General features: G+C 46.3%; 1 protein-coding gene across 3 annotated transcripts in view; it reads left to right on the top strand.

Moving 5' to 3' along the window:
- Positions 1-15,104, top strand: part of slc25a21 (solute carrier family 25 member 21) — a 73,355-nt gene that overhangs the window by 35,146 nt on the left and 23,105 nt on the right. The window contains exons 1-2 of one of the 3 annotated variants that reach the window (XM_076157321.1): positions 6,670-6,772; positions 13,876-13,924. In XM_076157321.1, coding sequence (XP_076013436.1) covers positions 13,896-13,924 — 29 coding nt within the window. In that variant the 5' untranslated portion in view covers positions 6,670-6,772; positions 13,876-13,895. Of the gene's footprint in view, positions 1-6,669; positions 6,773-12,133; positions 12,292-13,875; positions 13,925-15,104 lie in introns of those variants that run through there. The other 2 variants (XM_076157322.1, XM_076157320.1) reach the window with 2 other exon arrangements.

The raw sequence follows: 15,104 nt of genomic DNA, 5'->3' as shown, positions 1-15,104 counted from the left end.
GTAATGTTTGAGCCCACAAAATGAGTTCCATTCCCTTGGAAGTCCTGCACAGAGTAAGGGATGTAATACTCATATGGAGTAGTTTATGAGGATTAAGAGGTTTTATTTAGTCTACGGGGCCAGCAAGCCTCCTCTGTGCAACCTTCCCTCGTCATCCTCGCCTCTCCCGGCTCTTGGACGGATGACCGGCCAGTTAGCGGATGAGGAGGAGGGGGAGGAGGAGGAGGAGTGGTGTGATCGTCTGTAGGTTGGTGGTGAACGTGTATGTGCCCGTCTGCCTGGTTTCCTCCTCTGTGAGAGCCAGCAGGCCTGAGCTTTGGCACCTGTGGCAGGTGGACCTTTTTGGATCTGACGTTGACCTCTGGCATCCCTCCAACTCAGATCTGATCCTTGACTCATCCACTGTTATCCTCAAAGATGCCTGATGCATTACAAGGAACAAAACATCCTCTTTCAAGAATATTGTTTTTGTGTGGAGCTCGTTATTGTAGTCTGTCCTCATCTGTGTATATCTGTTTGTGTATGAGCATGTGTGTGTGCTTTAGAGTCTGTGTACGTGTGTGGCTCTCCTCCATCTTTTTCCCAGAAGGAAAAGTCTCATGTTCACTCTCTAACTCGTCCTGGTAGAGGGTCAATTGCAACCAGTTGGCCGCCAGTCTAGTCCAAAATAAACATTTGGAGAGAGGCGACTGTACAGGCAGGTACCTGGAGGCTCCCCGAGCGTTTCCCTTCCTTGGCTCCCCTCCCTTCTCCTTCTCTCCTTCTCCTTCTCTCCCTCTCTCCACCTCTGTGCCTTCTTCATGCGCGGCGGTGGGCCGTGCTCCCTTAAGGGCCACAGATTGCCGTGGTTGCTGCTCTTGGATGGATCTGGGCCGAGCTCCGTGAGATGGTTTATCTCCTGGGACCGGCTCTCCAGAGAGAGTCTGCTTTGTGAGCCTGGTCCTGCCTCCCTGCCTGCCTGCCTGCCTGCTGTGGTCTGGCTAGTTTAAGAGCACTGGAGGATCACAGACAGAGACAAGCCAGCCCCGCTCAGCATGCAGGCCCATTTGATATGTATACACACAGCCGTACAACAGAAAGGACATCTCCTTCACTGCATAAGCTGTCAGGAATATGGTTCTCATTTTGGGGGTCTGTGTGTGCCAGCCAGATTTATGCAGGTCCAGGCGGGGGCCACTTGTGTGCTGTGTGGCAGGAGAGAGAAGGTCTGTGAGAGATTTGCTGTGAAGTGTCAGGAGCACTACGGGCCGGAGTGAAGGGAGAGTTGGGGCCTGCGCTGCAGCTTGCAGCCGTTTGAGCCTGATGGCAGGCGACTCCTTTAACTGGGGCTGGGGAGCCGTCTGCACTGCTCAATTTTGCCCACATTAATCAAACTCACATTTCCTCACATCAGCCCGGGTGCCTATCAGCGGGGCGACCTTGTTAGCATAATGAATTCAGGTGATTTTACACAGAGGGCCACAGTCTTCTGAGAGTGAATTTGTTGCGCCATGGACGTGAATTAAGCAAGAACTTTGTTTTTCCTGCTATATTTACAGCCGACTCTGCATATTTCCATCCCTCTCACAACAGCAGCTTGGTGTTTAACGACAGACACGACAAGATCTGTGTGCAGCCTGCACTTATTCCTTGTTCAAACACATACATGTATCAGTTTGAATGACTTCTATGTCCTATACAGACTTCAATCAGACTTCTATACAAACTGATCACCAAACTCATAATGCTGAATGATCTAAAATTCAACTTTTACCTACGTTGCCTCACATGTAAGTTTTCCTTTAAGTCGCCTCTGCATAAAACATCAAAATCATTTCATGGCACGTTTCAGCCAAAATGGCCTTTTGTGTACGTGGTGAGTTATTTCTCTTCAGGCAGACTTCCTCTCTGTAGGAGTGAGGGGGGCAGAGGGTCAGCAGAGGAGGGGGGGTGGGGGGGCTGTCTGAGAGAGTGAAAGCATGCAGTCAGACAGTGGGAGAGGGCTTCGCTTTGCCGTCCATTCATACAGGTGCTTATAATTTGCAGCGTGTGATTAATCATTGTTGTGTTTGGGGGTGACATCTTGTTTAATGGATCTGTCCATCTCCCGTCTCTCGCTGTTCTGGGGAGGTAGGCAGCAGCATGCACGGCGTTCTATACGGACAGACAACTACACGCACAATGGCCAATACTGACGTCATCGCGATTCCCAGCTGCTTGTTTTTTTGCTCTAAAAGCGATCCCGCGCTTAAATCGACGCCGATGTTAAAGTCAAAAACCGAGCCGTCTTCAGCACAAAGGAGCCAAACGCAACATGTGTGCGGGCCCAGCAGCTGCCACCGCACAGAGACGCCGGTGTTTTCCGTGTGTGTGTGTGGGTGTTTGCTTTGGGTGGAGGGCAGACCGGCTGGTCAGCGCGGCTGTAAATCAGAGTCTTCCTGATGGAACCCTGACGGACAGGAACCTAATCTGTCCCCGGTGTGTCATTACGCTCAACCTCCCAGATAGCCGCGGATCCTGCTGCTCCTCTCATCTCTCCCTTGGCCTCAATACGCACACATAGAAAAACACAGGGCCGCACATACACACATACCTACGCGCCCAGATGATAGCCGGCCCGGGGGCAGCCCTCTGGACACCAGAGACAGTAACTGGGAGACACACATGTTGAACATAAACTGGTCGAACCACCGTGTCAAGAGTTCATCGTCGGCATCTGTCATAGCAAAGCCGGTGCCCAAAAAGAGGCTGGCTGGCTCGCTCCTCTCATGCCGCAGCGCCTCGCTCCTGCCTCAAATATACACAGGGCCTCGCAACTACCGTCTCCAAACTGGCCTCAGCGATGGCTAAACGTAAGCAAACGAACGGACGGATCCTTTTAGGACATGTTAGGATCCGTCCCGAACACCCGATTGGCTCCCGCACACAGAAGGCCCCACACATTGTCGGGCGTCCATGCCAGGGATCATCTGTTACTTTACGAACCTTTACTCTCCAAAAGCCAAATGAAAATACAGTTTTTCCAGTGGTTGGAACAAAATGTGAAAAAGAAATGGTCCCATAGATTTCAACAGCACGTTTGATTTCATACTTTGAAGATGTTATGACTTTGTAATTAAGTGAAATAGCTGAAAACCTCATTAATACGCCATTAAAATAGACCTTTTCAAGTGATACATTGTGATACGTTGTGTTTTGGAACGAAACTCCTCCAACTCTTCGTTTTGGCTTCATTAATCTGTTATTTGCCCAATTTCCAGAAACTGGATTCTTACCCATAATTCTCCGCTGACAGTTTTGAGTTGTTTGGGGGTTTTCTTTCCTGACAAATAGCGGGATAAAAGCAACCGCCACATTCATGCACGGTTCAGTTGGAGTTTGTCCAGGGAAGAGATCTTGACCCCTTCAATTACAGGATGACGGAGCTATTTCTTTTGCGTGTCGCTGAATTTCATTAGCGATTTCTGCATCCACACATGTGAAGTGAACCCGGCGAAGCTTCAAATGGAACTGCGTAGGTTCTGTGCTGTTGTTTGTTACCTAAAGTGTGTGGGGCCATTGTATGTTCCCGACGTGTTGTCAGAGAGATTTCCACGCGTGTATCCGCTGCTCCTCTGGGCTTACCATCAAACTTTCTTTGGTTTCTTTTCGGTTTAACTGACTGCATGTGTATTTCTGTGATCTTTATTACCTTCTTCTGCTTTTGGGAACAACCTTCTCACAAAGGCAGAAACCAGAGAAGCGAGGCTATAATCCGACGCCATCAAGAGACAAAATGTGGCTCTGCTCTATTGACAATGAATCGGAGGCTCCGGGATTCAAAGAATGTTTGCTTGACCTTTTTAACTTCACCCTGGACGTGTAGTCCGTGTCCAGAGACTCCGTCTGCTATTCAGTAGCAATGGAGCAGCTCCAGAGTTTGTCCCGTGATGACAACAATTGAAGAGTTGCGTCTCTCGTTTCCAGCTTGAGTGACAAATCTCCTCTGAATTGTCTAAGATTGCAGGAATAATGCGAGGTTTGTCCTATTTTATGCTGGATTTGTCTACTTATCCAATTTTTCTGCACTGCACATGATAAATATGTTTATGTCTGCGTAGACCATTACATCTGTCCTTCCCTCTCCAGTCTGTATATGATTTAGAGAGCTTTAGGCACATCGGCAGAGGCTAAGGCCGTATTATGGATTGAGCCAGGGTTTGGTTTCCATACGGCCGGGCTGGGTGAGCCGCGTGGCACGGGGCCATCTGCCAAAACAACAACCGTCAGAGACGTGCTGTCACACATTGAGCCACTAAACCCGTCTGCCCACCCGCCTGGGACAATTAATTACCCCATTTCAAATAATGTTGATAAATCATACACATAACACAAAGTCATGCTGCTGATTGCATAATTAGTGCATCAAACCGCCATCGTATGTAACATAATCACAGTCTCTCATCAGGCCCAAACCACCGCCGTGCATCTGGATCTGGGTTATGCAATGTTTGGAGTTGGCCAACGTCTTGTTTGAGGCTAGTAGGCCAGTGTCTCTCAGACTGAAGGGGACAAGAGAGCCTTGTTGTGTTCGTACAGGGCTGAGTGCATTGACACTTTGGTAATGGCTTCCTGGCTAAAGCTACGAGGAACGCAGGACCTGCCACTGCTACTACCCTTTCCCATCATGCCAGTGCCAGTACAGTACAGCGAAGAGGAACCACCCTGTCGGCTTATTCGTTCTCTCCTGACGGATGGTGTCACACCTCAGGAATGTCCGTTGGGGTTTTTTTTTTCCCTCCGTGCATCATTTGCATTTATCTACCTTGCAAAGAGCACATGTTCTTTAGTCTGTCCCTTCCATGACGTGTCCCACAAATGTCAGCCAAGAGCGTTGTCTTCCTACCCACAGAATCCCGGGTTCCGTTTCCCAGAGGAGCCCATGGAAGATCTTGACTCAACACTGATCGCAAATTTCAAAATGTACTAATTAGCTCCGACATAACAGGTTTAAAGCTTCAGCTGCTCCACCACCTGTTCAGGGACGCCGGTGGTCTTTTCTCTTCCCCACAATGAGCCAAATACCGTAATGCATCTTAAATGTGCGTCCAGCTCCAGACAGAGGCGGGGCAGGCAGAGGAGGGGGGGGGTGGAGCTTCAACGTGTCCACATAGACACAGGGTGTTTACAACTAATTAAAGAATTTACTGCCTCACTAAACGTTCATTATTGCTGTTCCCTCCCAATTATTGGCTCTATTATCAGCTTTTATGGACTCAGGTGAGCTTCTGGACTTGTTTTGGCCCGTGTGGGTATAATGCCTACGAGACGCATTCTGTCTGGAGGTTATATGAAGGCTTGTCTCGTTTGTAGAGTTTAAGATTAACACACGGGGCTCATTTATGAAACAGGAGCAGAGGGAACAGTAACTAATTCCAAGGTTGGATTAATTGGAATTCACTTTTGCTACTACTTTCCTTTTACTCTCAACCGAAGGGCCTTTTTTTTTTTTTTTCTCAAGCAGTCACTCGCGCTTCCCCGTTTGTGTTAATCAATCTCTGTCTCGCTTCTGTCCACTAGGTGACAGTAATGACACAGCTCTCCCCTCTGGGGTTTGGGCTGAGGTGTAATCTTTGTTTACACAAGGTGATTTGGTGGAGGACTGGAGGTTAGGTCCGGGTGGGCGTGTCGGCAGCTGGTGGCGACGTTGTAGTTGATGTGGTGACCCGGTGGTGAAGTTAATGATGGTGGTGTCTATAGTGGGAAGTTCACTTGCGTCCCGTTCAGTGCTGTGTGTGATACATCACTCAGCAGAGGATGAAGGATCACCATAATCAGCTTCAGGCTTCAGGCAGCAGAACAGGGAAACGTGTTCGTCTTTATGCCTTTCTAGCTGTGAAGCAGAAGGCAGAAGATTCACTTTTTGTCAGCCAGCTGCATTGATTATCATGAGTATTTACATTATTTCAGTTTATAATCACCAGTTCTCCTTCTTCACATAGAAGTCCGAGGTAAACGTCCTCCTGAGAGATCACTAAACTCATCAAATGTTAAATCTCAAAGCTTACTTCCCAGAATCCATTGCTTTTGGGGATAAATCTGTCCCAAATACAGTTTATTAACTTATTAGCTTATTACATGACTTTTCATCCTCAGGTCTTACATGAATGGAACTGTTCTGTAATGAAAACGATTTAGAGATACAGCCAAAGTTTGCCCATCGATATGAATGTGAGAGTGTATGTGGTTGGTCTATCTATGGTATTGACCTGACTGTTGCGGAACATATGACTGAGCGCTCCATTTTCCCTTTCCCACCCAGTATCAGTGTGAGTAAGTGACTGTGAGGGTATTTGTTTAATGCAGTAATCATTGAACAACAGCGGACTAGAGCACTGCATGGCTACTGTATCGTGTGGAATGATTGCAATAACATACCCACAAATTCACACACCCAAACACACACACACACACACACACGCTATGTTGTGATAAGGCAAATTCCAGCCCACACAAGTATTGATGATGCACGGTGGAGATTTGTCATTCTCAGGCACAGATATGACCTTTCAGCATCATGTGTGTTAGAGGTTGAAGGTGTGTGCATCAGTCTGTTCTGTGCCGACTGGTATGTAAAATTGCCTTTGATTAATGAGTCAACAATATCACTACAGGATTATTCCTCCTCTTTGTGTGTTCAATTACAAGCAAAGCCCGGGTGTAAACAACAGAGGAGACACAGTCTGTGCGGCTGTCAGCTCTGTTGTTTGACCCCGTGGGTGTGTGTGGAGGTTTGATGGAGCGGTGCAGACAGGTGAGTCGGGGGGGGGGGGGTGAAGTACACGGCGGAGTGTGTGAAGTCATTAAGCAGCGCTGCGTTGCCAGGTGAAAACAGTTTAAATGCCAGTCTGGGTTTATTTTTCTGTTTTTATTTGGTTTTAAGAATTACATGGTCCTCAACTGTTGCTTTAGGAAATGTTCTGAGTCCTGGGCTTGTAGAGGCAGCGGTGCAATTTGTGAAATATGTGTTTACTTATATAAACCCGCATGAAAAATCGCTGTAATATTCCTCAAGAATGCCCACAGGGAGTATCTTATCACACTTTGCATACTTCACCAATCATTTATTAGCCTGCAGTTAATCATTTTGCTGACATGAAATGAATATGTGTTTGTATTTATCATAGTAAAATCTGTGTTGGTTTGGTTGTTTAGCCTCATATGATAAACCTTTATGGATTTATTTATGTAATAGTAAAATCCCCTATAGTTGGACCTTATGTGTCCTCAGTTGCCTTATAGTTGGCAACTTTGTGACATTCTTTGAAACTCTTTGTGGTGTGGTTGTCACCGAAGAATAGGCGCCTATGTGTCATTTGCATATGGCATCCCTCACACCTTTATTACAGGATGAGTACTGTTGATACACATGGTGACAGGTGCCCTGCAGGAGTTGGAGACAATTTGCTTAAAGAAAGAATCTGTCTGGGATGACATGGAGCACTTACTCTCAAAAATCAGTTACAACCGGTTTTGCATCCATTTTTTCCCCCTTTTCTTCCCTCCACTTCCGTGCGGCAGGCGCAGCCATTTGCATCGGATGGCGCTGTATAGAAAATGTGACCACAGGTGTCAAGGAAATCCTGACAGTATTGGGAGATGGGCGGCGCTGACGCCGCCAGTGTCGGCACAGCGAGCGTCTCTTACGCACAGGCCGCCCGTCAATCTGTCACTGACTTATCAACAGCAGCTTGGCGCGGTGATGGGTCTGACACTCAAACACACACACACGCACACCGCACACAAAGACCCTCACACTTCCATCAATATCACAGAGTTCATCTCGAGTTTGACAGACAGGGACATACCCGAGCTGTCTGCCTGTAGCCTGTGGGCGAAGATGTGCCATGGCGCATGACTTCTAATGATAAATCTGAGCTGATGACAAGCTGCTGTACGTGTTACATACCTCACTGAAAAATCTCTATATTACACCTGAAAACCGCTGATTGAGCTCCGGACGTAGTGTGTTTGTAGCTTATTTTAGTGCAAAAGGTGCCGTAAAACACTTTGAATCCATGGCTACGTTTTCTCTAAGGGGATTTCCATGTAAGTGAAGGTTCCATAGAAATCTCTGCAGTAAAAAAAGATGAATTGTCTCCTCTTTCCTCTCTGTCTTTGTCTGAACTCGTGTATTGATGACTGATGATTAAGGTGACGTGCTGAATAACAACTTGTTCAGTTAGAGCCTGGAATGCGTCTAAAGGAATTGACTCGAGTTTATGAAAACGTCCAAGTGGACCAAATCAAAAATAGCAAAGAATACTTTTAAATTGAGCTGATTTGGGGAAAATGGAGGCCATTCGTTCGTTCATTCAATCATGTGACACCTTGTGGCCTCAGAGGTGGTCACCGGTAGCTACAGGGCAGGCCTGAAGAATGCCGGGACGGTTGCTGCTAGTCAGGGCCCCTAAGTTTAACCCCCCGCCTCCCCGCTGTCATTGGAGATGGCTCCGCTTGTTTTTCTAAGCACCCTTTGAGCTTTTTGGAGAGCAGAATTAGGGACTGTTTGGGGAGTTCAACGAGACGCTGCTGCGCTCATGAGACAGGAAGCCTGATTGGTTATATCTTTGATTAATAGCTCTCTCTCCTTCTCTCTCTCGCTCCTTCTCTCTCTCTCCTTCTCCCTCCCCTTCCTCCAGATGTCCTGAGCCATTATAAGGTCTTGTTTTTGTTAAATATGTAAATTCCTCCATAATCAGTACCTCCACGCCTTGTGTTTGCTTTAGCAGAAGGAGTTAATATGATGGGAGGGTGTTTTTTTCCTTTTCCTGCTGGTTTAGGATATTATTTCTTCTCCACTAATTCACTGAGATCAGCTCCACATCCTCCTTTGACCGGAGAGGAGAGCTGGATTGGGAGCATAAATCACTTCTCATAATGGTCGTCTGCTTCTGCGTTATTTAAGTATCTTTCTCCTGTGAAAAGCTTTAATTATCCTTTAATATCCCATCGTGTATGTCTTTTCCCACAGTGCCTCTGCTCCCTGCCCATGATGTCATTACACATGTTCTTATGGATTGGTTTGGGCCTTTATTGTACGGTTTGTACATTAATTTATTAGAACTAGGATCACATTTGAATTGCTGCGGCGGCTGCTTGCTGTAAAAACATCTTCTCCTCTCAGGCAGTATTTCAGCTCTGCAGTGTGCCTCGCTTGGTAGTATGTTACATTTATTGGCCTGTTTAAAGCCAGACTGGTGTTATTTGGGAACCTGTATGTTCCATTTATTTCATCCATTTCCCCTATTTGTCTTGTTCATGCCAACCGTATAAAAAGCGTGCATTTATTGTCCTCTGTCACGTTAGGTTTACAGTTTTTGGTATGAATTAATACAATAAATGTCAACAATATGGAACGTTCTTCTATTTCTAATAATATAAAATGTTTTTTTATCCATACATAGAGGTCTGTTAAGTCAAATAAAACATTTTCTTGTAGGTTATTTACTTAAATAATCTTAGCATCTGTTTACTTATCACCGTCCCTGATGTTTACAGCCGTCATGGCAGTGCCAAAGTGCCAGTATTCACTCTTCCACCTCCTCCTCTGCATCGGGATCAAAACAAAACTGAAGCTAATCTGCGTCTCTCAGTCAGAGAGGCCGGCCCGGCTGCCGATAGATATCACGCTGGCTTTGTTACAGTGCATGACAAATGGAAGGGGAGGGAGGGGGGAGGGCAGCGGCGCGGAGGGTTTGTTTAGCATTCCATATCTGATGTGTTTTAAAAAGTATTAATGGAGGACATGGAGGTATGAGGTATCACCTGCAGGTTCAGCCAGGAGCTGTGTCAAAGTGAAGGCAGACCTCGGCGGCGAAGGCAAGGCTCTGTCATCGCGACGTTCCCTGCCTGATCTCGTGCCGCGGAAACCACAGGACAAGCTATGATTTGGGCTGTCAGTGAACCGAGAAATGTATCGTGTAATGACAAAGTTAAAACGATTAGGGATGGAACATTTTATTTCCATTTACCTGTAATCCAGCTCATGTTTTCAATTTGCCCGCCGGAGTGAAATTATCTGTAATCCTTTCAAATTGTGCCATCGTTCAAATTGCAGACACTTTGCGCTGAAACTTTGTTATTATTTTTACGAGACTAATTTAGAGGCAGTTGGTTACATACTGACAAGACTAACTGGAGTGGTTAGTAGGCTCTCATTAGAGCCTGTGAAATGACCAACCAGTATTCCTCTCATGTATTTGCCTATAGAAGTGGGGGAGTCGTGCTTCCTGTGGCAGTGACCTTCTCCCTGTGGCTGCTGGGAATTACAGTCATTCAGTGTGTGTGTGTGTCTCGGCATGATGGATGACACCTGCACCCGTTGAGCAATCGCTCCCCGGTGCACCATTGTTTTTCTTTCTCACTTTTGCGTGGGAGCAAACTGCGTGCATTCCCGAGCCAAAACCAACTCAGATAATCATCTCATCTGCGTGATGTATGATCTTCTCTCTTCGGAAGACAAGTTATCAGATGGTTTGGAATGTGCAGCTCATGCAGAGGCGGCCTCCGCCGCCGTGCTACCAGTGAGACGACTTGTCGGCTCTGTCCTCAGAGAGCTGCTGTGTCGTCAAACCTCCCCGGCTGATTGGGGGATGATGCAGCAGTTTTCTTTTCATGCCCTGCCTTGTTGTTTCTTCGTCTGATACCCGAAACAAAAGCTAAAATTCCACGGCGGTTCTAAAGCTGCTTGTGATTTAAGCTGTCAGGCATTGAATCGGGGCTACATGTTGTCACGGTGTAGATTTAATGTAACATTTTAGTGTATTCAGACATTTTCCATAGTAAGTCTTCGTATTAATTTCATTGCACAAATATCCTTGGCAAACAATGCAGTTAAGGCAATAAACAATCCTGTACGATGAGTATAATGGCTGCGCTCCAGCCTGCGTAGCTGACGTGCCTTTACCAACAGCATTACTACCCAACTGTGTGTCTGTGTGTGTGTGTGTACTGGATGACAAGTCCTGTCAGTGTCATTGTGGCTGAAAAACAAAAGAACTTTCATATAAAAGAATCTCCAATTTGTCACTCATTGATGCATAACAAAGCCAGAAATGTCATCCAGATGGCACATGGTGTGATATCGTGCCCCTCCTCACTGCCTGAAGGAGACGTGGGAGCCAAACTGAGGTTAAACTTTGTCGCATCTCCTGCTTTGACCGTGCTCAGGGCATTAGATGCTGTAGATGGGTGTGAAGTGCTCCCAGGGGTGTGTGGGTTCACTACTGCTGGGCTCTGTGATTAAACAGTAGCATGTGCTGACAGCTGGGGTAGAAGAGTGCGATACACTGGGGCCTAGCATGAGAGGGCGCCTCTCATTGGTGGTGAGGAAGGTGGATATTCTGTGCGTTAGAATACACGGACACCTCCACCGCAAAAAGAAATGGCGACCGTGTGTTTGATGGAATAATTTGCCTTCATTCACGCAGTATACATTGCCTTTGTTTCTCTTATTGTCATTATGAACTATGTTAACGTAACACACCTGGCAAGACACACCCACAATGTGCAAAGCAACCATCATGTTTTAGCCGGCCAATCAGAAGCCAGCATGCTTTACACAAAGGGGGGGGCCTTAAAAAGACAGTACTTAAAAATGCTGCACTTTCCCTCAGTGTGCACAGTGGTGCTGCAAGGGGAGAATAAGTCTTTATATAATATGGAAAAGCTGAAAAGCATTTGAAATGATACTATACTGACTTTCAGAGGGTTTCAGCGAGTCGTATGTGGCACATTCACCTATAGCACCTTCTCATAACACACTTCATTTGGACTCAACAAGTCGCGCAAAGGTCAGTTTTGGATTATGCTCATAAGGTTTCTCCAGTTTAGTTTTTTTCTACAGTCTGCCCTCTCATCTACCATCAGCTGTTCTTAAGGTGTCTCGGCGGTAAGGGCGGTAAGGGATGCTCAAATAAACACAACCTAGTTTTGCATTCAGGCTTGTCATCACTTAATCCCTCAGCAACTGCCATGTTGGAGCCCCAACAAGAGTGCCAAACTGACACAAAGTCAACATCTAAAGAGAGTAGTTACAGTACTGCACACTTTAATTCACAAAATCTGTATTGCACAAGAGGACGATCGTTTTCTTTAATTTATCGATCAAGAGAGTTTCGCCATTCTAAGCTGATGGAGCATCTGGAAACTTGTATCCTGCATTCTGAGGTTTACGACGACGAGCCCCAAATTCCAGAGCTGCTCATTACAACTGAAGCTTGCAGACGTACACGGCTCCTTTTGGTCACTCGTTGGTAGAGGCGAGCAACGGTGAGCTCCTGTTTTGGGTTATTAATGACCTCTTATAGTCTGTTGGAAAAGCAAACATGCAAACAGGCAATGCTACATGTTCAAAATGGCCGGTTCGGATGCAATTCTGTGAGTTGGAACGACTCCCTACGACTCTAATGTGTTATCCATGGCTGTTATTTTCCCCCCAATCCTACCACTTTGTGTATCGATGACAGTACAATTGGCTTATTTTCCATTTGCTACACACAAAGTGCTTATTAATTAATGACAAATGCTATATCTATGCTTTATCTCAGACAAATCCACAGGGAGGAATTTAGGTCAATGTTTAGTTTTGTCTTCACTCTGTTTAGTTTCCCCACTTAGTGTCCAAACGTGCATTTTCGAGGCAAAGGGGATTGCAGAAGTTCTCCTCTTTCCCAGGCTCAGCTCTCCCTCTGCTAGGTCACCTGTTGGAGCTTGTTCGGTCACTTGTTCGCATCCTGGTGTTTGAACAGGATAATCGAGCCGGCGGGCAGGTTAGGTTTCATCGCGTAGTCTGATTACCTGTTGAAAGGTTTGATTCTTGGTGGCTTTCGCCGCGGCCCTATTAATAGCAACGCTTGAAAAATAATGTTTCCAACGCAGTTCAATGTTTACTCTTTTAGTGCAGTATGATTAACAGCCTCAGTCAGGATCAACTGAGCCGTGAGAGATGGAATTTAGTTTGACTCTTGCCCGCCAGTAGCTTGGTTCAATAGTTCTTAGTTCTCCCAATTGTAAATTAAGATGCAACTGCAGACAAAGTAATTTTTCTGTGGTATTTCTCTTGATAATTACTTCCCTGGGAAAACCCCAGAAGACTCACTCGCTTTAGAGACAATATGCTTAATTGAGCAAATTAGAATGAGCCCATATTGCACGGCAGCTGTGTACACACAGTGGAATCGGCAAGGGAAGCCCTGAGAGCAGCAGAGAAGGGATGCAGTGAGAATCACAGAGTTAAAAAAAGTCTGATTGAGTCAGGAGGCCTCTGTGCCAAAGCAGTGGCTTTTCAACACAGATGCACATAGTTAGCGTGTGTGTGTGAAACCTCAGAGTCCCTCACTGATCACTCGGCGGCATTGATTCTGCAGCTGTTGGCACGTTGATGATGTGCTCTGTTCGCGTGGATGATGCTCGGTGGCTTCTGCCCTTCACCGCCTTGAAATGTAGAGAATTATAGACACTTAGATGATTTATTTGGGGAAAGAAAGTGTCATATTGGATCCCTCCTTCAGATCCATGTTAATGCACAATCAACACAGAGATCAAAACATGAGGAATTCTTGAGGTAGTAGGAATTTAACCTGGGCAGAGTTATGATCAGTGATTATAAGGTTCTCTTGGCTGGGAAACCATCTGGTCACAAGAAGAAGAGCTTGATAAGCAACCAGAGTGAATCGATTTTGCGCCCACGCAACCGATTCACAGAGGTTCATGTAGTGGAATGTAAGCGAAGAGCAGAAAGGACAGAGAGCAACGTGATTTCACAATGGCAAACATTCGTATTCATGCTTAAGAAGTCGCATTCAAATGTCAATAAAGTGAAGTGATTCTGACCTGGTTGGTTTTGCCTTTTAGGTCTGGTGGAGATCTGCTTGATGCACCCCCTGGATGTGGTGAAGACCAGGTAAGACACACACACACAGACACACACTCATTAACTCATCTGTTGTCGTAGGTACAAGCTACCAAACACATTTATTTCCAGTTCACATCTGCCTTGGAATGCATTGGTGGGCACTTGGGTGCGTGTAGCAGCAGCGTTCCCAGCATACCAGGCCCTTCTCCCCCAGCTCGGCGGTGGTGCCTGAGCCCAGCTCTCCGTTCTCCACACAGGCGGGCACCCATGCCAAAAGCCTGAGACATTTTGTGGAAAATGAAACGCATCATTTACCCATTCAAATTCCCCACACAATGTTAACGTGAAAGACGTTTTTATGTTTGCAAATCACTCAAATTTTTACCTCATTACTTAATTTAATATGATCCTTTTTTTTTGGGTATGGTTTGCGGTTCCAGAGGGAGGAAAAAAAAAAAAAAAATGCCACTGAATGCGCTCGCTGTGTTTCATGGCATTTTTTCATCTCTTTTCTGTCTGTTATGCAAGAGTAGCAGCAGTCTTTGGTGATCAGGAGCCTTCACACCACAACGTCTCAGCCAGCCATAAACAGGTCGTGGGCTACTACTAAAGCTTTATAGTCCTTCACAGGCTTAGCCAAGACCTCTGGCTCGGCTCCTGCTGCCCCCCCCCCCCCTTGCCTTACTCACTGCTTGTCAGTAAATTGTACTGCTTCTTCTGTCATTTACGGCAGCAGTTTCTTGGTAAATAAACTGCCTGACGTGCCTTTTAAAAAACGCGAGACGGCCGCACTTTGAAGGCCGATGCCACCACCAGAACGCAGAGAGGAAGCGCGGGGGATAAAAGCCCAGGGTGAGCACGGTTGTAGTAGTCGATATCCGATACTCTGAAGGCGCCCGGCGTGATTTATGCTCCCGTGTGTGAAGGTATGGAGGTTTATTACAGGTAAGTGTTGAGCTCTGGCTGTCTGTCCTCGCACGGGGTCGTCGGGTTAAAAGTGCACGCGCTATTTTCTTTGTGACGCGCTTCCTTAAAAAGCAGTAAAAGCCCCTCTAAAACTGGACAGGTTTATCTGTTTGTTTTCTGTTTGTGTCGCCATGTGTTTATGTCGATAGGCTCTCTGGGTCTGAGTAAATTGATTCCTTTTGTTCTTGGCTCAGGAAATCATCTGTTTTTTAACCAAATGAAAGGAGCAGAATGGCCTTTTTGTTTTCGTGAAGGGAAATGT

This window comes from Genypterus blacodes, unplaced genomic scaffold (assembly GCF_046128005.1).
Source record: "Genypterus blacodes isolate CSIRO-AG114 ecotype Tasmania unplaced genomic scaffold, CSIRO-AGI_Gbla_v1 ptg000073l_1, whole genome shotgun sequence".
NCBI classification, from domain to species: Eukaryota; Metazoa; Chordata; class Actinopteri; order Ophidiiformes; family Ophidiidae; genus Genypterus; species Genypterus blacodes.
Note: the sequence above shows the minus strand (reverse complement) of the source record. Positions and strands in the feature narration are given on the sequence as shown.